The following is a 25668-nucleotide window of genomic DNA, read 5'->3' as shown; positions in this document are numbered from 1 at the left end:
GATGGCTCCGTGGTCCCCGGCGGCTGCACCCGGCGCCCCGCGGGCCGCCCCAGGTCCCCGGCCCGAAGGCGCTGCCTGGGAGTCGGCGCCTGTGGTTTGCTTTTGTTTTACTCTTTAGGTTCCACCTCGGGGGAGACGCGAGAGGCCCCGTCCTCGGCGTCGCCGTGTGGGTCGCGGCTGAGGCTCCGCCGGCGGGCGGGCGCGGGGCGCGGGGCGCGGGGCGCGGGGCGCGGGGCGCGGGGCGCGGGGCGCGGGGCGCGGGGCGCGGGGCGCGGGGCGCGGGGCGCGGGGCGCGGGGCGCGGGGCGGGAGGAGCCGAGTCCCCGCGGCGCCCCGGGGTCCTCGATCCGGGCCGCGGCCGAGCGGACTCCCTACGTCACTCCCGTCCCCGTGTCTTTATCAGCAGCCAGAACCCCAAAGTGCAGTTTTGTTTCCTTTTCAGTAAAATAATTGTCTTAAAGGTATATATTTTTAAAGACATTTTTATATCAACAAAAATGTCCCACTTGCACCTCCAGGCCTCGCTTCCCGCCCGCCCGCCGGAGTGGGCCTGAGCCGAGCGCCCGGGCTCCCCAGGACGCCGACCGCTGCGGCCGCCTTCGGGCTCGGCTCGGCCGCGGGTCCCGCTGACGGCTGTCGCCCGGCCGGGCCTCGGGGAGCCTGGGGCAGCGCGACCCCGCCTGGACTCGTGCGCCCTGTGAGCGGCCGGCGGGCGGCGGCGTCCCCAGGACGGTTCCCGGGGCCGGGCCGCCGAGCCGCCCTCCGCCTGCGCCCTGACCCGGCCTCCCGCCGCCCAGGTGCCCCCGAGCGCCCGAGGGGCGGGGCGCGAGGAAGCTGCGCCCTGGAGGCGCGGGTCCCGGCTGTGCTCCGCAGATGGCGCCCGCCGCGGGCCTGCGCGCGCTGGGCAGCCTGGGCGCCTGGCTCGCGCTCTACGCCGCCTTCCGCCGCGCGCACGGGCACCGGAGCCGCGAGTGGAGCTGCCGGCTGGTCGCGCTCGTCCACGGCGTGCTGGCCGTCGGCCTCTCGGCCCACGTCGGCTTCGTGGACGGGCCCTGGCCCTTCACCCACCCAGGTAGGCGGAGGCAGGGCTTCTCCCCGAGGGGCTTGCGGTTTGTAGCGTCGAAGACACTGAAACAGTCACCACGATGATGTGTATCGGCCGTCCTCATTTTTAACTCTGATATTGTATATGTCACTTATTGTGTCTGCTTTTCATAACCCTCTATCTCAAAAACAAATTTTAAATGCTTGTTATAATGTAACCCATCAAAACGTGTGAAACGAAGCTGATATCAACATCTGACAGCGCCCAGACAGACAGAAATGGACAGCATTGCGCATGCTTTGGGGTCACTTGCAATTTTTACTTGATTGTGTATTCAGAGGACATCATCTTTCCACATTTACGTGTATAGATCTTCCTTTTTCTTTTTAATTATTAAGTAATATTGTATTGTACGCATTTACCATCATTTATTTAACCAATGCCTCGTTAGTTGGGGCAGTTGTATCAACTTTTCAGCTGCTGTACTACAAGTGTTACTTTCTTAGAATGCAAAAATTGTATCCCCTTGCTTTATTTGTTGGGGCTGCCATCAGAAAATACTACACACTAGGTAGCTTAAACAACAGAAATTTATTTTTTTCACAGTTTTGGAGGCTAGAAATTCAAGATCAAGGTGTTGGCTGGATTGGCTTCTTCTGAGGCTTTGCTCCTTTGCAGGTGGCTGCCTTCTTGCTGGGTCCTCCCAGGGTCTCCCCTTTTTTGTGCATGTCTTTGTCCTAATCTTGTTTTATAAGGACACCGGCCACATTGGATTAGGGCCCACTGTAAGGACCCTATTTTAACTTAATTACCTCCTTAAAGGCCCTATATCCAAATGCAGTCACATTCTCAGGTTCTGGGGGTTAGGGCTTCAACACAGCATTTTGGGGTGACATAATTCAGTCCATAAGTTCCCTAGAATAAGATTTTAAAAAATACTTAAGATTCTTTAAATTTTCTTAGATTTCCACATTGAACTTCTGAGTTTCCCTCTTAACTGTCAAACTGATATGAAAGCATCTTAAAGCTTTGTGTTTTATCTGAAGGTTCTTAATGGATTTGAACATGTCAGATCCTTGCACCCTATGTTCTTGGACATGGAACACCCTAATTTCTGGGGTTCTTTCCAAAGTCCAATTTTAAGATGGGTTAGGGTCACCATTGTCCAGCAGTCTAACTCAGTAAATTATGAAATTAGTATGACATTCAGGACAGGATAACTAAAAGCTTTGGAAACAGAACTTTAGCTGGTAAAAAAAAAAAAAGAAAAAGAAAAAAAACTAGGATTTTAATTGAAAGAACAAAATACCTTGATTTTATGCTGCTACGTAGAGAGGATATTGAGATCATTGCTGGTGCCTAAATCATTTATTGAGAGAGATCTGATTCATTGGAACAGCATTTCTGGGGACTGGAACATTGTTTGGTTTGATAAAGACCAAGGTTTTAGATTTTAGTCTTTCTTTCGTTGTCATTTAAAAAGCATGTGATTACCGTTACATTTTATTTCAATATTTTAAAAAGGTTTGAGAGACAATAACAGGATCCCTGTATAAAGCAGCACAATCCCCAGTCATTCAATTTGTTTCTGTCTTGGTTTATTTCAGGCTCACCCAATACACCTCTTCAAGTGTATGTTCTGTGTCTCACCTTGGGCTACTTCATCTTTGACTTGGGCTGGTGCATCTACTTCCAGTCCGAGAGTGTCCTGATGCTGGCCCACCACACGCTGAGTATCTTAGGCATCATCATGGCCCTGGTGCTTGGAGAGTCAGGCACAGAGGTCAATGCAGTCCTGTTTGGAAGTGAGATTACCAACCCCTTGCTACAGATGCGCTGGTTTCTTCGTGAAACAGGGCACTACCACAGTTTCACTGGAGATGTGGTGGACTTCCTCTTTGTGGCCCTGTTCACTGGAGTGAGGATTGGCTTAGGAGCCCACCTCCTTTTCTGTGAAATAGTCTCACCCAAGCCCAAGTGGTTTATGAAGGCTGGGGGGATAGCTATGTATGCTGTGTCTTGGTGTTTCATGCTAAGCATCTGGCGCTTTGCCTGGAGGAAAAGCATAAAAAAGTACCATGCCTGGAGAAGCAGGAGGCGTGAGGAGCAGCAACTAAAACATAATGGACATCTCAAGACACACTAGCCAATGTTTACTGCAGTTAATGGATTGGGTTAAGTTAGCTCTGGGAGCGAGGTTGGAAATCCGGCTGTTACGGAGTCGTGCTTATGTAACAAACTCAGGTTTCAAAAGGGGGCTAAATTTATCGATCAGTTTTCAAGTGGAGCACATACCAGCATTAAAACACTAATTTCTACACTGGTACAGTGGTAGGAAGTCGGACTAATAAGTGGTAGTTTCAGTGAATCAGAACCGCATTCCTATTAGTTTGTGGTGATTCTGGGGGGTGGTGTTCCCGGGAAGCTTGACGCTCAGACAGCTTAGAAAGGAACTTGAAAAAGAGGAGTGCTAGGTCTTCCTTATTCCTTTGAGAGGTGACGACTTCAACAAACACCACCTTGCTGTCCATGCAGCAATTTAAATAAATTTACGCCGTTTACTATAAAGTGAGTAACTTTTAGGAAGATACATGCCTTTGGAATTTTGAGCGTTGAATCAGAACTGGATCTGCTTAAACGGAGGGAGGGAGGAAGACAGAGAAGATGGGGGTGAAGCTGGCAGTGGTGGTGGGCTATTTATTTAGCCTCACTATTCCAACTATGTTGGGGTCCCCAAGACCACCATTAGGTTTGGTACTTCACTGAGAGGACTCCCAGGACTCAGCATGTAGTTGTACTCATAGCTTTGATTTATTGCAGTGCAAGGACACAAAGATCAGTGAAAGGAAAAGGCTCCCGGAGCAGCAGAGTCCAGGGGAAACCCAGGCCCAGACTCCCCAAGCCTTCTCTCAGTGGGACCACACGGGATGTGCTAACTCCTCCAACAGTGATTTGTGACAGTTCGTGCGGAGTATCTACCCAGGAAGCTCATTAGAGACTCAGCTTTTATTGGGGGCTGGTCACGTAGGCAGCCTTTGCCTGGCATGTAATAAAATTCCTGACTCCCAGCAGGGAAGCAGGTGTTCAGCAGAAACCATATTGTTTGCACAGACAGCTTAGGCACAGTGAGACAGTCCGATCAGTTAATGGTTGGCGCCCTCCCCAAATCTGTGTTCCCAGTTGCCAGCCAAGGTCCAGCCTTTCCCCGGACAGCAGTTCAGGCCTGTTATGTTAACTCTTCTGCACAAAAACCACAGAGCTGGGGCTCGGATGAGAGATGAATGAGGTGTGGGCAAACTTACCAAGCCCTGTTGTATGGGTTCTGCTCTACCAGGAAAAAAATGCCAGTTGTCAGGGCTTTTCTGCATTAATCTCCTAGGCATGAGGGGCAGTGACTAAATTCTATAGGGATTTACTTTGTGGACTCCACTGTGCTTGAGATACATGGCAGCTGAGTTTTCAGGTCTGCTCTGCTTGCTGCAAACTAGAACCAAAGATGAAAGTATGAATTGGCCTCAGGGTAATGAGACTAGTTTTTTCATTTTGGATACATTCCCTTTTAGTCCTCTTACTATTTTTTCTTTTCTCTGGAAAAGGTACCACTATCTGTGGACAAAATATTATGACAAGGCCAGTCTAGAAAGGAAAAAAAATTCAGTGAGATACACTGTAATCTCACCTAGGAAAAGCCAGAATGTAAGCCTAAGGACTGGAAGTTTGGAATCAAGAACTCCTGGGTTCTTTTACAGATTTTGCTACTCACTGGCCCAATCATTTAGGCAGGTCACTTACTCTTTGCCTCAGTGTAAATCCTGTTGTGAATGAATGAAATACCCCATTGTGCATTTCATAGAGACATGTAGTGTTTCTTTAATGGAGGGCTTTTATGAAAAAATGAAGCATTATTTATGTCTTTGCTATTTGTTTATGTTACTTAGATCAGTGGTGATGGACTAGCTTTGTTGGTGAACACAAGTGTACAAGGCTATTGAAGTAAAGGCTGAAGGTCAGTGGGCAGTGTCAGCTCATCCTAGGTCACTGGTAATATTAACCTTATGAGAGTTCTTGGAAATGGATGTCACTGGCCATGCAGGGCAGAGTGGTTGGAACCACATAAAGTCATCATTGCTCTGGGAAAAGCAACTTGAAAGGCATGTTAACAGTGGATCTTTTTAAAATGACTGTCATTTGGTTAAAGAGTTTTGCTGGACATGGAAATAATCTAATAGTAATATCTCCATCTCTTTTTTTCTATGTTCAGAATCCCTAAAATGCTAATTTCTTTCCAACAAAATTGTGGTCAAAGTAGGATCCTGGGGAATGCTGAGTTTAGCAAGAGCCTAGCAAAAAGTGGCTTGGAGCGTGAGCTTTAAAAAAAAAGCTGGCTCTTAAATTTTGGCACAGTGCAACCTGTTCCATACCAGACTCGTGAATAGGCTTAATCTGGTACCAGCTCTCCTCACAAGTAAAGGGATTGGGGATTGCAGATCTTGCTGTTTTGGGGTACTCTCGTGAATGGAAGTAGCTCTTTTGAATTTTGAGAAACCTAAAGTTTTTCTTGATGTTGTAACTAATAACTATGAAGGAAACTCTCTGAGAGAAAAATGTGAAATGAAGATGACCAGCAGTTAAGATGCTGAGTTTTCACATCACAGGTAAATGAAGGGCTAGTTAACACATGGTATAGTCAGATAAAACGAAGTACTCATTGGCATTTGGATTACTGTGTAGTAATACTGCTCAAGAGGATTTGTATTTCAATAAGATTTGTATTGTTTTATAAAAATAAACAACTTTTTATCAGTCCAGAGTCTGCCTTTTTATCTTTGTTGTGGTTTTGCCATGTTTAAAAAAAGTCTTTTGGCCTGTAAAATGTTTATACGTATCCGTGAAATACCCATTTTTAATATGTCTTTATTGATTTCAGAGAGAGGAAGGGAGAGGGAAAGAGAGAGAAACATTTATGATGAGTCATTGACCGGCTGCCTCCTGCACTCCCAGTAGGGATAGAGCCGGAAACTCAGGCATGTGCCCTGACCAGAATCAAACCTCAATCTGCTAGATCATAGGCTGAAGCTCAACTGCTGAGCCATGCCGGTCGGGCTTCTTGAAATACCTCTTACCTGCTGCTTGTCATCAACCATTACTAATATTCTTTACTTTTGGGAGCAGCAATTCATATATAGGAAACTGTGGCAAGAGAGGAAGAACTTAATTTTTCTTATTTTGCCCCATTTGGGTAGTTGCTTGAAAATGATATTGAGTGGGCTCCATGAAAACCGGGCCTTTGGCTCTCTTCAGAACTGTACTTCCAATGCCCACAACAGTGTTAAGTAGTAGGTGTTCAATAAACTCGTTGAAAAAATGGGTAAGACCAGAGTGTGGTTTAGAATAAGCTCCACTGTAAAACCTCAAAGAGCATGTGCAGTGAATTGGGTCACCACTGTTGCTTTTCTAGATAAAGAACTAATGACAGGAGAGTGTGTTGTGACTTTCTGACAGGATTGTACAGATAGAGCCTTTAGAACAATCTAGAGCTACCAACACCTGTAAAGAAGCTTTCAGGGACATTTTTACCGTAAGAGCTTTGTAGGCGAATACAGAGATTCCTTATTTAAAAAATAGTTCTGGAATGAATAACAACTGGCTTAATTAAATCCTTCGCTTACCATCTTGTGAAATTTTCCCACAGCAAAGGCCTTTGCTCACAGCTAGAACTTTGGGTCTGTTTAACTTTGGAGAGATCTTGAGAACGGTCTGCCAAGAGGTTTTGTATGCAAGGAAAAGAAGGCGAATCAGGAAACGTTCCCAGTTTGTTTTATTCCCGAAGCTCAAGTAGTGAGGCATTCTTTAAGGGAAATAGGAACTCTTTTTTAAAATGCATGATTTGATGAGTCATTGGGGCCTCTGTAAAATTATGACAGGGCAGAAAAAGATACGTATTTAGTACGTGTAAGAAAGATACAAATTTGGGGATAAGGTTTGCATTTTGGTCATTGTACATGGATGGAACTCTTTCCAGTGACATGTAGAAAAACAATTCAGTGTTTTCAGGATAGAATCGTCACGCTACCAGCAGGTGGCAATGTGTCCTGGTCTGATCATTAGGAAAGTGGCCTAGAACCCCAGCTCCTCCTATTCTTTCCCAAAATAAACATTACAAAATTAGCTGGCTGTGCCCTGAACTTAAAAAACTCAAGCAATAAAGAGTCATCTTTGGCCTCTGTTTATCCTTTCCTTTTTGTTTCTTAACCCTTCTAATGCCAGCCTTAGTTCTTATATCTGTTCTGGGATAATGATCCTTTAAAGCATGAACTGTTGGGGACTGACTTTTAGAAACAGCAGTGTTTAGAGGTAATTGTTTCCCCTCTCCACATCCACTGTTTACTATATTTGCTTTGCCACCTGACTTCCACAAAAACGTTGAGGTTCAGTACCCATCAGCACAGGTTTAAACTCAAAAATCTGAAAAAATTTGGATGAAAGTATAGCCACTTGAGATGTTTGCAAGAATTAAGGAACTACGTTGTATGTGGTACAGTTACTTAAATTGTTACTATACCTAATTATGCAATTACAAAACTAGATGGCTATCTAATTCTACCCGGTTGGGGGGGAGCACGAATTTTTATTTTGCAAAATCTTCAGAACTATTGCTAGTTACTTGATAAATACGCTTTATTTCCTACTCCCATTTCTTTCCACAGCAAGCTTGTTAAGTCGCTGTGGAAAGCACCATGCTTTCTGAATCTGGCAAATAATGCGTTCTACTTTGCCAGAGCAGAAGCAGCCAAAGCCATATTTTTACTAAGCAATCCTGACTCCAAACGTTCTTTCTCCCCAGCCCTACACCCTCGGCCCTCCAGCCCTTCCCAGGACTTGGGCGGGGGGCCCTGTCGGGGCCGGGCCAGCAGGTGCCCAGGTGAGGCGCCCACGCCAGGCCCGGCTCCGCCAGGTGCGCGGAGCGCCGACGGCGCGCAGGCCCCGACGTGGCGTCTCCGTCGGTCAGGAGCAGTCCACCCGCGGGACGGGAAAGAAGGCGCGCGCGGGCATCCCCTAAAAGAAGGAAAGCGCCTAGGACCAGAGCCTCACCCTGCAATTCCCGGGGGTTGGGGGGTGCCCTTTGGCGGTCTCGGCAGATCCGGGCTCGAAAACACGGGTCTCCGGCCCGCCCGGGGCTGGGGCGGCCGAGGGTGGTGCGCGGGGCTCCCGGGCGCGCCCTCCCCCGCCCCTCCCCCGCCCCGGGAACTACTTTTTCGCTCCCCGAGCGGGGCCGTGGCGGAGGCGCCCGTCGGGAGGGGCGGCCCCGGCGGAGGGATCCGGGCCGGCGCCGCCCGACGTCGGAGCGCCGGGCGCCGGCGGGGAGCGTGGGAGGGACGCGCCCGCTCGCCGAGCGCCGCCGAGACAGCGCCGGAACCGGAACTCGGCGCGCCGGCGGCCGCCGCTCCCCTCCCCCTCCCCTCGCGCCCCCGCCCCCCGCCAGCTCCCGCGAGGCTGCGACCCGAGGCCGCCCGCGAGCCGCCCCGCCCCTGGCCGGACCGGGCCGGCCCGCGCCTCTCGCGGGATCCCGCGCCGCCGGCTGGGCGGAGCCGGCGCCGCCCCGCGACTGCGGAAGCCGGGCCTGGCGAGCGGGCAGCGGCCGCGGCGCGAGAGGCGGCTGCTGTCACCGCCGCGCGACCCCGCGCCCCGCACCGCGCCCCGCCTGGAGCCCGCGCGGGGGCAGGAGGACGACAGCGAGCCCGGGCGGGACATGGGGCCGCGCGAGCCCGGCGCGGGCCGGCCAGAGACGCGGCCGAGGCCGCGGCCCCGAGCGCCCGCCGGCCCCAGATAGAGGCGGCGAGCGGGCGCCGAGCGGACGCCGCCGGGGCCGACCCTGCCCGCCCGAGCGGCCCGAGCCCTGCCCCGCGCCACGACCGCGCCACGACCGCACCCCGCGGCGTTTCCGCGGCCGAGCGGCGCGCGCCCGGGACTCGCCGCGCCGCCGGCGCCGGATGACCGAGGCGGCCTCGAGGTGGACTTTCTGTCCGTTACGGAGCCGGGCCGACCCCAGAGCCGCGGGATAGGTGGAGCTGCCGCTGTAAAATGCACGTTGGGTAAAGGAGGACCTCTCGCCACGGCCCAATGAGCGGCACACAGCCCGCTGCCACCGACAGGTGGGTGGACGCCCGCGCTCGCCCCGCGCCGGCCGCGTCCTGGCCGACGGAGGTCGGAAATGCAGCTCCTCCCGAGTCCCAGGGCAGGCGCCCGTCGGAGGCCGCGCGCCGCCCGCGGAGGGTGCGCTGGGCCCGTGCGCGGCCGGGACCCGAGGGCGGCGGCCTGGGGGGAGGTCGGCGGCCGTTTCACTCCTGCCCTTGGTTCTCTAGACGCTCTAGGAATTTCTGTTTTTGAACTTCCTTATGAGACTGCTGCGTGATGATGTATGAACTTGATCTCTCAAGTATTTTCCTGCGCAGTGTTTATCAAATAATTTTCCAGAATGTTGAAGTTACCAGTAAATCACAGACGCTCGCTGGGGACAATATCAAGGAGCTTTAAAAAAGTGAGGGAAAATCATGGGGCTTTTATGTATTTTAATTATTGCATTATTAGCATTTTATCTTCCCCAAACATTTGCATTTAAGGCGTACAAACCCCAAGCGAATGGTGTGGCGCGAGCATGGCAGGTGGATTGTGAGGCTCTGTGCGCCTTGTGCGGGACTGTGTGTTGCCGGGGTGGCTGGTGAATTTGCTAGACCGTTTGTGGTTTAAGTGGCGTTCTCTTGATAGTTATTCTTTTGAATATAAGGTTAAGCAGTAAAAGAATCTTCTCGATTTAATTATGACACTGTGTCCTTGTCCCAGATTTCAGCTTGCTTTTCTCAGTCACCCTTCAAACTGTTACATCGTTAAAAAAAGATCAAATAACTGAATTAGGGGCCAGTGAAAGCTCTTTGATGAAAACTGCAACAATAGTGCTCCTGCCGAAAATAGTTGAATTTCCTAAAAGAGTTTCACCTAATTGTAAGACTCATTTGTTGATTTTAAAGGAGCCAAATTCCATTATCATACCATAATAGCTACTCCAGAAACAGAACTTCCTGTTCCTGTTGATGCTTTCCAGGGTCAAGTGAATGTTTACCTAAAAAAGATAACATTAAATATTTAAACTGTATTTATTTTTAGATTGCATATTTTAAAAAATGTTTTAGTTTTCAATGAAATGAAATAATTTTCAACTTTTTGAAAATACACTTAACATGAGTAGCAGCACTCACCTTGATTTCTTCTAGTTCTCCAAATTCCTTCTCAGGGTGTTTTGCTTCTGAGAAATCATTTCCATGGGTGTGTGGGTAAATGTTATCCTGGTTTGTTCAGCTCCCTCCCACTCTGTTGAACCTGTGGACAAGAAGTCTTGTTAGGAACTAATGTACTGTTGGTAGTTTTAATTGTGATAATAGGGGTGTAGAAACAGAATTTAGAGTTGTCAGTTCATTCCACACAAAAGTCACCTGCAAGCCCCCCCCCCCCCCAGTAATGACCTTTCTTTTTCTTTGCTTCTCAGAGATTTTTTACTATTTCCATTATCTTGGAAATAAAATCTTGGTACTTGTGCCTTTTTTTATAACTTCAATGAGCTATAAATATACAATAAAGATGCCGTGAATGAATGCCTGTTCTTTGCCGGGCATTGTGCTACGCCCAAAGAATTAAAAGATGAGGATTCTAAGTATAAGATGAATCTGCACATTGGTTTGGATATTAATATCCTTGAATTGGTTCAAGTGTTGCCCGATTTTACATATTTTTTAAAAGAAGAAAAAAAAACTTTAAAGATCACTTAATTTAAGAAGCTCTACTGAGACAGTATGGAAACCTGTTTCTTGGAAATTTACTGATAGTTTTTTTAAATAAGAATTATTCATACTTGATCATTACTTTTTCTTTAAACATATCCCATAAATATCCAGCATTTGTTTGCTCTTTAGGAGAGTAATTGTCCCTGATTTGAATGTATGTGGGGCGAAAGTCTGGTTTAGTGTTACTATTTCTGTGCCAGGATGCCTTAACAAGCTAATGAAATAGTTCCTGCTTTCTCAGCCTTGTGGACCTCACCCTCTTTCTCACTAACTGCATGTACGGAGGTCTCTCTTGCTGATTCTAGAGCTGTTGGCAAATTAATAGTGCTAGTGTAGCGTTTTAAAAATCCTTTCAAGTTCGAAGCACTGTTACGCGATCTGGCTTTGTTTTGTAGAGTGTACAGACCCACTGGGCCAGCTGTGAGAGTTAGAGTTCTTTCATTGTGGTGCTTCTGGCTAGAGTCAGTCTGCCTTTAGTTGAAATCAGACTAGCTGGTTTGGGACGTTACTCTGTTTTGCAGCTTGTGGCAGGGGACACATGCCTGAACAAGATAAAGTTTTTTACTTGTCTTGGGGAAGTGCTGGGGCTGGGATGAATTCAGCCATGTTTAGGCTGTGATTGGTCCACGTTGGATACTCAGAACTAATATCCTGTTATTATTGTGCAGTTAAATTAGCACATTTATTTACTCTCTTTTTCTCCTTTTCATCTACTCCCTAAACCTCCCACCTCACTTTTTAAAGGCATACTTATCATTTAAAAACCCAAACTATGATTATGGTAGTTACTGTTTTTATGTAGTACATCTGAACAGCTTAAAAATATATATAAGTAGCTTACCTTCCAGTCTCTTGCTTTGTAACTTCTGTGAGACCTGGAGACTACAGTTTTTCAACTTTTGGACCTGGAGAGTATAATGCTAAGCGAAATAAGCCAGCCAGAGAAAGACAAGTATCACATGATCTCACTCATGTGGAATCTAAAGAACAAAATTGATGAACAGAATAGATCCATAGAAACAGAAGCATGGAACAGACTGAGGGATCTCAGAGGGAAGGTGGGTGGGTGGGGGAGTTGCAGGGGAGAGATTAACCAAAGAACTTAGATGCATATATGCATAACACATGGACACAGACCATAGTATGGTCAAGGCCTGGAGGGGATCAAAGGGGGAGAAAAAGGTGATATCTGTAATACTTTCAACAATAAAGATAAATAAAAGTGGTAGAAATATCTGATTGCTGCTTTTCAGTTTGTGTTGATTACCACATTCAGTCCTAAAACATACGTTGTTTACAATCCTGCTAGATGCCTGCCTTCTGTCCCTGAGAATTTAGGGGTCTTACGGCAATTGGAATTTCTTCTGAGAGAAAGAAGAGAATGATTTTTTGGGGGGACTCAGTAAATGATTTCAGGCTAGATTCTAGAACAGTGAATTTTTAGGGACAACACAGGTGGGATTTTGTTATAAGGGTCTTCCTTGAAATAAATGTACCTTTGTCTTGTCTTGGACTTACGGATTTTGTTGTTGTTTTGATTTGTAGATAAACAAAGGTTTTTGATGTATTGGTATTTTCTTAGTACTGAGTTCAGCTTTAACCCTTTGCGGTCGTATTAAATTTGGACATGGGTGTCGTACTGGTCGGAATTAATTTCCATTGAAAGAGCAGTGATACATAACATGCAAGATTATGAAGGATAAACAGGATTTATGAACTGAAACATGAATGGAGTTAATATTCGTAGGGTTCCTTGCTGTGGTGGCTGAGAGTAGACAAGCGACCGCAAAGGGTTAAGCTTGTTTAACTTAAGTAAACTTTAAAAGTGAATGTGGAAACCCTTGACTTTATATGCATATACCCAGTAATTAGCATTTTCATTCATGATACTTTTTCTGCCAACGTTGCCATATAATGCTTTTGATTAAAAAACAAAACAAAAAAACTAAGTGTGCTGTTTTGAAGGTTGCCTAAATAATCTGTAGGGTGAAATTATTTGTAATATTTACTTAAAAAGTCAGTCATTTGATAAATACAAAATTGAAATTGGGAATCAGGATCCCAGTTATCTTTTTTTCTAATAGTTCAGTATAAAACCCTGATTCATATAGGTATGCGGTAGTACATCCCACTTGTACAGTTTTACATGAGAAACATGTACCATCCGAAGTAAATTAAAAAAAAATATAGAGCTGTAGTCTTCCTGAAAAATGGCACATTTACTAGATTTTCATATTTGTTCAATGAGATGACAAGAGAAGCTTTATTTGAATCAGTACAAAAATACGTTAACCTGGCAATACCGCATAACAAACACATTCGTGGTTTCCAATTGTTAAAGTTTATATAGTATTGAGTTAACATATAGGGTTATTTAAAAACTAAGTTTGAGTTTTCAATTTAAAAAATGAAATTCAAGGCAGACATTGATGGAATCCATAAGTGGTGTGTTTTATGTATTTTTCTGTGGAGCATTGTGATTCCAGGGAAAACAGTTGGGAAAAATCTTTGCATAAGCACATCTGGTTCTATCTGGAGATGGCTGTGAATTGCCTACTAAAGTGATATGGTCACAGAAACAGCAGGTATTTTAATGAGGTTCCAGAGGTAATTGGAGAAACTCTTTTACATCATAGTTGTTTGACAAAGTTAATAGAAATGTTTCTTATTAAATAATTTCTTATCTCCTAGAAATTGACCGTGCCATATTTTCAGGAATAGGGAGGTTAACTTCATTTGTCTCATCCATTAAAACTTGGCTTTTAAGTTTCATTTGAAGACATATTCCTTCACCTTTTAATAATTAACTCTTCAAAATAGTGCCATTTAAATTTATAAAATCAGCAAAATTGTAAATATTTTATCTTTTGAGTAAAATGCCCTTATACATAAACTGATATCCTGTAATTCTTTAGCATCTACAATGTTTTCAACTCAGCATAGGGCAGATCACCATTTGTACCTTAGGCAACTCATAAAGTTTAAGTCAAGATTATAAAACTGAAAAGGACAGACCCAAGATTTTAATCTAGGTTTTTTGGCTCTCAAGTTCTCTACTTTTTCACTCTAAATTATTGTCTTTCTATATACATTATTTTTTCTTTCCTATTTTCCTTTAATAACTTTCCAACCTGACCGAGTCTGAGTGGGATTTTGTCTCTAACAGGATACTTTTTAGTACCTATCCTTTCTAATTTTAAGTACCTCTAGGCCACTTCCTCAGGAGACTCCACAGCAGTCTGATCTTGTAATCAGGATGCTTTTGTTATTGACTCTGTCCTCAAAGTTTAGAATTTTGGAAAAATGCCAGATTTAGGGCATTTTACTTTTTTTAACTTAGAGTATCTAGAGTACCAAGATAGACGTGTATGAAAGAAGTTTATAAGACAGCTTCTAACTTTTGTTAGCTTCTAATATAGCTTCTAAGAAAAGCCCTTGAAGCTAATGCCTAGAATAATTTTCAACTTTTTGCTTCTGCAGAGGTAAAACATGGTGATGCCCAAGGCCAGAGGCTTTGCCTAAATTTCGTAAGCAGACATTATTGACTTTTAATAAAAGGAGAGATACACTAAGTTTACCTTACTGAATTAGCATGCACCAGCGTAGTTGACAGTTTAGATTCTTACTGACTTCCTAGTGTTGAGAAACATTCAAATATAATGGCCAGTGAAAAATTGGATTTCCTATCTTGGGACTGTGAGTACAAGTTCATGAAGAAATTGAAAATATATAAGAAAATCTGGTTTAGTTAATGCTTATAGTTAGTCATTTGACACACTCTTTTCCTTTTGATGTTATATAGCCTATTGTCATTTAAAGATACTGCTCCGAGACTACAGTTTTGGTCAAATGTTATGTTTAAATACTGATTTTAGATTCACATACAAAACATTAAAGAAGATTTTGTAGGTCTGCTGTGGATTTAGAAAATGGAGATTATTCTATTGTTTGAAAAACTGAAGACTTCATTGGCATCTGAAGAAACTATGAAATTGATCATGTAATGCAGAAGAGTAATCTTGTCCAGAAGAGTAATAACTCCTCAGTACACTTAAAACATGAAGGAAATCTTGTGAAGGTGCTCAGAGGTATTCTTCCACAGATTTTAGATGAGTTGTCTATCTGTGTTCAGACACACACTGAGACATTGTGGTTTGCCCTGTGCAGTCTGTGGTTTGCTCAGAGGAAGTGTTTCTTGTGGGTGAAGGTCTGATCTTTTCAGAGATTGTTGGTGGCACAGGCACTGTCAGCTTATTTCCTGTTTTATTGGCTGTATGGGCAAGACCTTCTCAGGGCAAATACTGCTGATGGGGTATTTACATATTTTGTAGTGAAAGGACAGATGATTATAATGCTGTGTGATATCTCCCTCTCAGGTGACATGAGGGTCAGTGCTTGTGAAGCGCTTTGAGATGCTAGCCTGAAAAGTGCGGACATTTCCTAGTCATACTTGCAGGGTACTGCTGTGTTCAAATATTGCTCAAATTTAAGTAAAAATGTGTTTGTGTAGTAAAGTCCTACTCTACGGAACTTGACTTCTATAACCATTCAAGTGTTGTTTAATCACTGCAAGAATCATGGTTAGAATTTTTTCCTTTTTTCCCTCCCTTCTAACTCTTTTTAATAATTTTAACCTACATGGGCTAACTTAGTAGAGTAAAGTACCTTGTCTGTAGTAGTCCTGGTTTAGGCTTGTTCAGAAAACTTAATGCCTAGAGCAAGCCTCTTCACCAGTTTAACTGGCATACTAAAGTAATGTAATTGAGAGAATTTCCTTTGAGATCAGTAGCCGCATAACCCATATACAAGACCCTATATTTGCTTTGCTGAAACCTATGTCATACTCCTATACATATATATATTTTTTTATTCAGTCTTTGCCATCCTAAAAAATTAACAATGATTGGTCCTTTTGGAAGAGGCTTTTTAAAAGCTAAATTATCAACTAATTTTTTAGTTTCTCAAGGGTAGGAGGATAGTTCTTAATCATTTTTAAGTAATTATTATTTGCTTTATAGTATTGTTATTTTTTAATATTAAAAATCATAAGAAAAAATAGCTCAAATTACCCAGGTACCTAGATGTTGTTCAGGTTTTAAAGACATACACAGGTACTTAACCTCTAGTAGATGCGTCAGTCAGCTTTTGCTAGGTTCTGCTACCATAGCCACACCTTCAAATTTCAGTGGCTTACATCAGTGGTTTATTTCTTGCTTATATTATATCACGTCAGCTCTGGATTGGCTGCAGCGCTTTTGGAACGCTGGCTGAAGGGACTGCCCCTCTCTGGGATATTCCATTGTCCTGTTAGAGGGGAGAGCAGGAAAACTGATGCGAGCATATGATGGCTCTTAAAGTTTCTGCTCAGTCACCGTGTACGTCAGTCCCATCAGCTCACACAGGTATGGCCGGGCTCACTGTCCGCGGACCAGGGATGCACCCTCCTCTCCCAGGCGGCATTGCTCAGCATGTTCTCATGTAAACCCTCTTAAGAAGGGGAGGGAGAAGCATTGGGAACAAGAATGTATTTCCAAAGGGAAGTGCTCACTAAGGGTTTGGTCAGTGCATTGTTTTGAATCTGTGGATGTTTTTTTAATGGAATATTTCGAACATACACAGAAGTGCGGGGAATAGTGTGATGGACCCCGTGTTGTGCACACCATTAGCTGTAGTCGTCGTCTGCGTGGGCAATCTTGGTTCACCTGTTTCCTTGCTCGGCTTCTCCACTGGATTTTGAAGCAGTTTCTGGATATCATAATTTTACTCATAAATATTTTATTCTCGCCCGGCTGGGCGTGGCTCAGTGATTGAGCATAGACCTAGGATCCAGGAGATCGGGGTTCGATTACCGGTCAGGGCACATGCCCAGGTTGCAGGCTGCAGCCGATCGATGATTCTCTCATCATTGATGTTTCTCTCTCTCTCCCCCTCTCCTTTCCTCTCTCTGAAATCAATAGAGATATATTAAAAAAATATATTTTATTCTCTCTGAAAGATAAGGCATCACTTCTTTTAGTAAATTCTCACTGCCTAGTAGGTTGAGATGATGGCACTGTGGATTGACAGGTGTCAAGCAGCAGAGGATGTCCAGGAAGTGACAGCCAGTAATTTATTTGTTTCATTTTGAGTATTTCTGGAGGAAGTTTACAGCAGAATATCATCTATTTTTCCAGCATCATCTTTTCTCCCAGAGAGAGAATGTGTGTGTGTGTGTGTGTGTGTAGAGAAGCAGGTAATAAGCCTCTGGAAAAAATAACATTGCAACAGATTTGATTTGCAGGAGGTCTCGTTTCTCACTGAGTGTCTGTTGAAATGAATGATGCCATTTGAAAGGCATCCCAGCCCTTAACAGCTCCAAGTCTGTGGGGAGTTCCCAGTCAGGGGTGTGTTGACTGGAGGGGAATATCGGAGTCATTTATAACAGCCCTGTGTTCACCTGTGCTACCTGCTGTGCAGAAAACGGCTCTGTCAGATCTTAAGGAGATCCTTAGGATGCCATGAAAGTAAGGAAAGGAGTCTATCTGATTTTATTTTATTTTAGTTGAATTTATTGGGGTGACACTGGTTAATAAAATTTTACAGGTTTCAGGTATACAGTGCTACAATACATCACCTGTACACTGTGGTGTTTATCGCCCCATGTCCAGACTCCTTCCACGGGTAAGGCCACTCGCAGCGGCTCCTGTTAGTTTGTTAGCCCTCCGCTTTCGCTGCAGACTGCTCAGATTTTATCAGCATGCGGTGTAACACAACACCTTTCCTTGTCACGTCTGTGGCTGTCGGGAGTAACTGGCATTACATGGTGGATCGAGGATCATCGGTTTCACAGGACGTTGTTTGGCGAGGGTGTGTTATGTAATCAGCAGTGGGAAACAAATAAAACGGCCTCGATCCCCTCTTTAGTTTGTAGATTGGCAGGTGACAATGAGGTGATCAGAGAGGATTTATACAGCAAGTGAATAAACACACGATTGTATGTAACATGAAAATAGTTCACTACTGTCTAATTCTGTTTTTTTTGACTGGCATCTTTCACTGTATAGAGACATTTAAAGTGGTCTTTCTAGGTATCTGCACAGTTTTGGATGTGTGTGCTGTTAAGCTCCTTTCAGAGTCCATGTGACTGCAGTAGAAAACCGCTGCCATTGACTTATAAATAAGATTCTTACTTAATTGAGTTTTTCTTGGCATTGAATTGACTTCGACTTTGGCTGCTTGGTACAATATAGTCCGTTTAAAATAGAAATAGTTTTTTTCCATGGAGTGTAACTCTGACTTGCCATTGTTCATATTATTTTTATGTTGTATCATGATTGAAAAACATTTATTTTCAGAGATAGTTTGCTATACTTTAGAATACTTTAGAATACACACAAACACACACACGTTTGTATTTTGTTTTTATTTTAGTTGTATTTGTTAGCTGCGCAATTTGGGGAAAGGTTCATGGTTTCAGTTACTATATTTGTCCAGAAGCCCTACAGGATCACAATTCTCGAGACAGGGTTTAAATGAAGGTAAATTGGTTATGTTGCCTGTGGGTAGTGAGGAAAAAAAAATCTTATCACTGCAATTATTGCTTAATAGGATTAGGATACAAGGTACAATTCTGTTTCCAAAAATACAAATTAAGTAAAATATTATGTGGATAAATATTAGTATTTATATTAATTTTTATTCCCTGACAAAGTTGTTCCTGAGGCTATCCTGTTTGTCATAGATAAAAAGTAACTCTTAAAGGAAAAGTTGTTTCCACTCTTAATTTTATGTATGTTAGTTTCAGTCTTGTCAGAGGAGCAGCAGATGGGGACTGAACGAGGTGGATGCAGAGCGAACAGCCTGGGTTTTGTGTCAGGCTTGTCTGCTGCTTACCAGCTGAGAGGCCTTAGGCAGACTTACCTCCCTGAGCAAACAGTGTAGTTCTCTCAGCAGTAAATCTGAGAGTAATGGTAATACTGTCAATGTAAGAAACATTCCAACCTGTGAAGAATTTTTGTGAGTTTATTGGTGCCGGGAAGCAGGCTCTCAGCGCATTGAGATAACGCCCCGCAGAATGGCTGTTTCTCACCTTGTTCTGTACATTACAGTCAAAAGAGGAGATGCAAGTGGGTTACATGAAGTCCACTGGTGATGGATTAGGGAGGCGGGAGAAAGCAAAGCAGGGAAGCCTCTGAGATTGGATAAAAAGTAGAGTCGTACTTAGTTTGGTGCAGGATAGTTAACAGACAACAATTAATAACAACAAGGAGACGTGTGGTCTCCGAAGAGTGGTGCCTGTGCTCTGAGGGGTCCCGAAAAAGGAAAATTACTCTGACATTCCCATGGTATGTTACTGTAGATAGAAAAAGACAATAGACAGGTTCAGTTAAGGTAAAGATGGACCTTTGTCAGGGAAGATACTGGCCTAGGGCATGACTACCCACCCTAAACTGCTTTTAGTTAAATAGGTTTTAATTTCAGACCATCTGTGGTTACTTTAGGTCTCTGAGTTTGCAAGGCTGCCACACAGGCCTCCCCTGAACTAATCAGGTTAGCATGTGGCTCTTTTTCTTCCATACTTCTTAATTTGCAGAGTTGTCATGAAGATTAAATGAGAATGTATTTAAATGCCTAGCACATAAAGGTCAGTAGATTATAGTAGCTGTTACTGTTTAAACCTCAGAAATCAGTTATGTTTTTCTAAAACTTTGATCTATGCATGTAAAATGATTTTGAATTCGTGTGTACTTGCTGGTGTTGTGACTGTTTTTTCCTTGTGAAAATAGTCCTTTTATGTTTCATAATATAGGCAGTTTTTAAAATTAAGGTACATTTGGAAGTGAAGAAGAGATTTAAGAGATACAGTTATTTCAGCTAAGACTGTGATACAGTAACATCTCGAGTTGCAGGATTGGAAAGATTTTTGGGATTGTTAATCAACTTTTAAATCTGCCTTCAGTCACTCAGGATTTGTCCAGTTCTATCTTTACAACATTAGCTTGTTTATTTATTTAATGCCTGCTCTGTACAGGTCATTGTTTTGGCAAAGCTCTTGTTATTTGTTGATTTATGTTTAAGAATTAAGAAATTTGCCTCTTGAGAGTGATATTTATTGATTAGTGCTGAAGATAAAGGTGAGAAGTCATGTGTATTTTGGGGAAGTAGTGGTATGTAAATCATAATTAATGATTGAATTTCTTTTTTCCTAATTAAAAAAATTAATGTTACCTCCTAATACATACCATTTATTTATTTATTTTCTTTTAATTATATTTTGTTGAGTTACATAAAGTAAAAAGAAAAGTACGTGGTATAAGTTGAAATTTAAGAAACTTTAGGTGTTCATTGCTTTTGAATAGAAGGAATCACATTTTGTTGATGTGCTTTGCTTTAGTCACTACTTGAAGGAGAACCTCTCTACTCATTAGCTATGTCTTTGAAGATAGCAACCCATTAACCAGTCGGTAGATCCAGTGATAAATACAGTGGTGACTTGATCAGAGAAGGATTCTGAAAATGACAGGAGGGCAATGCTTAAGTATGTTGACTCCTTTCTCTAATATTTTACATTTCAGAAAGGTGTCAAGATGAATGTAGGTGGAAATGAGCACTTAAAAATAGATGAAATTTAATGTTACAAAGAAATTTGGGATATGGTAAAGGATTTTATGTTTATTGAATGCATACTAAGTTCTGGGCACTGTCTTACGGACTACTTTCTGTGCATTATCTTTTTAAATCTCGACTGCGTAAGTTAAATATTGTCCTCATTTTAAAAGAGAGAGAAATGAAGCTTTAAGACATTCCCTCCCTCCCTCCCTCCGTCCCTCCCTCTCTCCCTCCCTCTGTCCCTCCCTCCTACCCTCCCTCCCTCCATCCCTCCCTCCTACCCTCTCTCCCTCCCTCCCTGCTCATCCTCACCCTAGGAGTGAATGAGGGTATTTTTCCCATTGATTTTTAGAAAGTGGAATGGGGGGTGGAGAGGGAAGCATCAATGTGAATGACACTTCTACTGGTTGCCTCCTGCACTAGCCCAGACTGGGGCCAGGGATCGAACCTGCAATCCTGGTACATGCCCTGCCCTTGACCGAGAATTCAACCTGAGACCCTTGGGTGCATGGGCCAACGCTCTAACCACCAAGCCACACCAGCCAGGGCTTGGTTTTTTAATTCATTGCTTTAGATATACACACACCTGTAAACATTGAACTTTTTTGAAGCTTAATATATGTTGCTTATGAATCATTTTCTGTTATAACTAAAGTTCTCATAAGTTTAAGGTCCATCTAATACAAGTTTTGTGGAGTTTTTGTTTTTTTGTTTGTATTATAGGCACATGAAGTCGTAAGAAGTGACTCACAAAATTGTTATACTGAGTATGTAAGAGGAAGAAAAGGCAACGAGTGATTTTAATAATAGGCCTTGTGAAACATAAACAATTTAAACAAATTTGGTTTAAGTTTCTTAGCAAGAGTCTATGCTTAAGTGGCAGTGGAGATGTTTTCTTTTTTTTAATATATCTTTATTGATTTCAGAGAGAGGAAGGGAGCGGGGAGAGAGAGATACAAACATCAATGATGAGAGTCACTGATCGGCCACCTCCTGCACACCCCCTACTGGGGATTGAGCCCCCAACCCCGGGCACGTGCCCTCCTTGACCCGGAATTGAACCTGTGACCTCCTGGACCCTAGGTCAGTGCTCAACTGCTGAGCCATGCCGGCTGGGCTGGAGATGTTTTCTTTTTCAAGATTTCTTGCTATACAGTAATGACCTTCCCTGTGCCATTTAGTTTATATTTTGTCAGTTAGATAAGTAATCTTTTTGATTCTAGCTCTAGATTTATCTTCTGAGCCATGAAACATTGTTACTTTTAACCTTCATTCTTCCTTGTAAGTGTTTTTTTTCTGCTACTAGAATTCTGTGGTGTGAATCACTTTAGCTACTTTTTATGCCATAATATTAGAAAGAAAATTTGCTTAAGAGATATTTAAGTGCATAATTTTTTAACTTAACCCTTTTAACTATAAATTGTTTTCTTGCATTTTCTTAGTAACCCCAGAGTAGCCACAACAGAGGTAGGCAGATAGTTGGTTTAAAAGAAGTTCACGAACTAAATCTTTTAATGAATAACTACTGTTTCTCAGTAGAGAAAGACTAGAGAATTATAATTTGAGAATATTACTAGGCTTAAGACTTACAAAGAGGCTACATGCAAAAAGCAGTGCCCTCTGAAGCATTCTTATAGCCCTTAGGGAGTTTCACAGACGTCCACTATGCTGAGTCCTGGGAAGCTGCTTTTTCCCATGCTCACTGCCAGCCTGTGGGGTAAAGGTCTGTTAATTTTGCATAAATATTTACCATATCTCATCTTAGCTAGTGTTGCTTCCTTACACTGTTAGCAATAAGGAAATCTTTGCTTATCCAACTTGAGAAATATACTATTATTGATGTGCCTAGTCTGGAGAATGTTCTGTTATATTTGAGGGTTGGTGAAGTTAAAATATCAGATCGGAAAAAATAATGAGGAGGTAAACAACCCATTCACAGTCGTAAATAATCTGGTTATTGTAGAAACATTTGTCCATGCTTATATTTCCGTATTTAAAAGTGAAAAGATTATTATCAAATAGTATAATTAACTTCAGTCTTGTCACATCTAACAAGTCAAATTATTGTCACTTTCATATATTTATTTGTATGATACTATTAAATTACATTTACTATACCTTTGCAACTGTTAACTCATTTAATAACAATAGCAGACAGCTTTTATTTATTTATTTTTAAATATATCTTTATTGATTTCAGAGAGAGGAAGGGAGAGGGAGAGAGAGATAGAAACGTCAATGATTAGAGAGTTGTCATTGGTCGGCTGCTCCCTGCATGCCAACCCGGGGTCCGAGCCTCAACCCCGGCATGTTCCCTGAATGGGAATCGAACCAGAATCTCCTGGATCCTAGGTCGATACTCAGCCGCTGAGCCATGCCCGGCCGGGCAGCTTCTATTTATTAAGCATTGTTCTAGGTGCTTTATGGTTATTATATTTAATAAATATAACAACACTACAATGCAGATGTTATTTTCATTTTCAAGTGAAGAAAAACTTAGATTCAAAGACATTCATTAACTAGTCCAGTATTTTCTAGCTAGTACATTTTTGGAACCAGGTTTAAAAATAAAGAACTTATTTGCATATTTGCATAACCCACGGACACAGACAATAGTACAGTGAATGCCTGGGGAGACTGAGTGGAGGGGTCAGTGGAAAAAAAGGGGACGTATATAATACTTTAAACAAAAAAGATAAAATACAGGCCTTTTACCCTGGCCGGTGTGGTTCAGTTGGTTGGAGCATCCTTTGGTACACCAGAGGTGGCAGATTCTATTTCTGGTCAGGGCACATACCCAGGTTTCAAGTTCATTCCCTGGTCAGGGTGAGTACACGTGTCTCTCTCTCTCTTGCCCTCCCTCCCTCCCTCCCTCCCCCTCTCTAAAAAAAAAATCCAGGTCTTTTGGCTCTTGGTTCATTTTATTTGATACTGTACACTATTTACAGTAGCTATCATTTTTCTGAAGTTACAATTCAAATACAAAGTATAAAATTCAAATGAGAAGTTTCAGCCAAAGAAGGTTATTTATTTAGTCTCTTGTCTTTTAATATAAATTACAGTAGCGGCTTTTAAATTGTGTTCTGGGAACGTGGAGGACACTTTAATAGTAATGTAACTTTTCGTTTTGCCAAATTGTCCTAAGAGCCCTGCATTATGTTAGGCACTCAAGCAAAAGGTAGAATGTAAAATGGAATTAACGTGTAACCCCTCCCCACTTTTATTATTTTAAAAAGATCCAATTTACTATTTAAAAAATGGTTCAAACTATTAATCAAAAACATCCAATATTTGCAATTTCGTGTGATTTATCCTGGAGTTATCTATCAATATGACTACATCTTAGGTATTGTCATTGCTTGGAGGGTTCTGCTTTCAGACTTTGTGTTTTTCTATTTCTCAACCTCTACTACTACTTCGCCCCCATTTTTACATGTACTCTTTGCCTTTATTGCCATCACTGGACTTCTAAACTCTCCTGTGTGACCCCATCTGTGGCCTCTGTTCTTCAGCCTTTAATCTATTTCTAGTTGAGTCCTTTTGCCATTCCCTGCAATTTACTGATGACATAGTAGATACCCAATAGGCTTCCTGGATTACTTATTATTTTTCTTTAGAGTAGCCTAGCAAAGGTTATTTCAAAGATGATACTTTCTATTTTGACCTTTCTCACCCTTTCCTTTACCTACCTAGCAGGTGGTAACCCAACCATTAATCTCCCCATTCAACATTTTCTACATGTTTTACTTTCTCACAATTACCTTTTGAGGTAATAGGCTTTATTACATGACCTCCATTTTACAGGTTTTCGGCAGCATGCCTGTTGAGTGTAACTCTGGGACTTTAGCCGGAGTCTGTCTCCCTCCCCGTCCTGCCCTCCCAAACACTGCTGTACTGCCAGGTGCAGTGAGCCTTGAATCAGGTACTGTTTCTGCTCTTTGTAAAAAAATATTAATTTTGTTTTTTATTAAATTTTGGGGGTGATTGGGTTGATAAAACCCTACGGGTTCCAGGGGCACAGTTCTGTAACACATTATCTGCACGTTGCGCCCCTGTCACGCAGAGCCCAGCCTCCTCTCCCTGCTGCTGTCACTGCCCCTCCCCCGGGTCGCCACCCTGTTGTCCCTGCCTCTGCTTTTTTGTTTGTCGTCTTTGTTCATTGTTGTTTCCAGTTTTATATCCCACAAATCATCCGGTTCTTAGCTTTTCCTGACTGACTTCACTCAGCATGGTATTCTCAGGGTCCATCCATGTTGTCACAAATGGCAGTGTTCCGTTCTTTCCCATGGCTGAGTGTATCCCACTGTCCACGTCCCACGTCTTTGTCCCGTCCCCTCCCGCAGGACACTGGTTGTCCCGTGTCTCAGCCACGTGAGTAACGCCGCAGTGAGCATGGGGTGCGTGTGTGCCTGTTTCCGAGTGTTCCTGGCTCATGCCCAGGAGAGGGATGGCTGGTCTGTGGTAGCTCCGTTCTTAATGTTTTGAGGAGTCGCCAGACCGCTCTCCGCAGCGGCTGCCCCAGCCTCCGTCCCCACAGCGGCGAGGGAGGGCTCCCTTCTCCCCACGGCCTCGTCGGCACTTGTTCCTGTCTCGTGGACAGCAGCCACCCTGACAGGCGTGAGGTGCCGTCTCTGCGTAGTTTTGATGTGCATTTCCCTACCTGCTGGTGGGGCTGAACGTCTTCTCGTATCTCCACTGGCTGTTCATTTGTCTCCTTGGGCGAGGCTCAGGTCCTCTGCCCATTTAATTGGATTGTTTGTTAAGTTGTATGAATTCTTCATATATTTTGGATATTAACCCCATATCAGAGGTGGTGTTTGCAAATATTTTGTCCCATTCGGTTGGTTGCCGTTTTGTTTTGTTGACAGTTTCTCTCTCCCTCTGCCTCTCTAGGAACTTGTAGTCTGAAAGAGGGAGACAGACATGTGGGCAGCTGTGTGCACACGGTGCAGTGGGGATTCGAAGGAGAGTGAATACTCTGTGGATAGGTTAGGAACCGCTTAGAGGAGATGAATTCTTCATTGAATCCTGAAAGATGGAATGTAGCTACCACACAAGTGAGGGATAGAAGAACATTCAAGGTCGAAGTAGCAACGTGAACAAAAGGCACAGGGTGCGATAGCTCACATTTCCTAGAAACACGCATAGCTGTGTAGTGAAAGCGTGGAGGTTGATGATGGGTGCCGCAGTTGGCGATGTT

At 43.4% G+C, this 25668-nt stretch overlaps 2 protein-coding genes across 3 annotated transcripts in view; both read left to right on the top strand.

The window, feature by feature from the left end:
* The first annotated feature begins 822 nt into the window (after window positions 1–822).
* On the top strand, window positions 823–5850 carry TLCD5 (TLC domain containing 5). Its single transcript, XM_081155258.1, has 2 exons — window positions 823–1071; window positions 2652–5850. The coding sequence occupies exons 1-2, from the start codon at window positions 873–875 to the stop codon at window positions 3188–3190; spliced, it is 738 nt and encodes a 245-aa protein (XP_081011384.1). The 5' UTR covers window positions 823–872; the 3' UTR covers window positions 3191–5850.
* A 3227-nt stretch (window positions 5851–9077) lies between these two features.
* ARHGEF12 (Rho guanine nucleotide exchange factor 12) overlaps window positions 9078–25668 on the top strand; it is a 171604-nt gene continuing 155013 nt past the window's right edge. For both annotated transcript variants that reach the window (XM_081152834.1, XM_081152833.1), the window contains exon 1: window positions 9078–9197. In XM_081152834.1, coding sequence (XP_081008960.1) covers window positions 9166–9197 — 32 coding nt within the window. In that variant the 5' untranslated portion in view covers window positions 9078–9165. The remainder of the gene's footprint in view (window positions 9198–25668) is intronic.

The sequence above is a fragment of the Miniopterus schreibersii genome (genome assembly GCF_964146895.1).
Source record: "Miniopterus schreibersii genome assembly, chromosome: 12".
In the NCBI taxonomy this organism is placed as follows: domain Eukaryota; kingdom Metazoa; phylum Chordata; class Mammalia; order Chiroptera; family Miniopteridae; genus Miniopterus; species Miniopterus schreibersii.
This window is presented reverse-complemented; position numbering and strand designations above follow the sequence as displayed.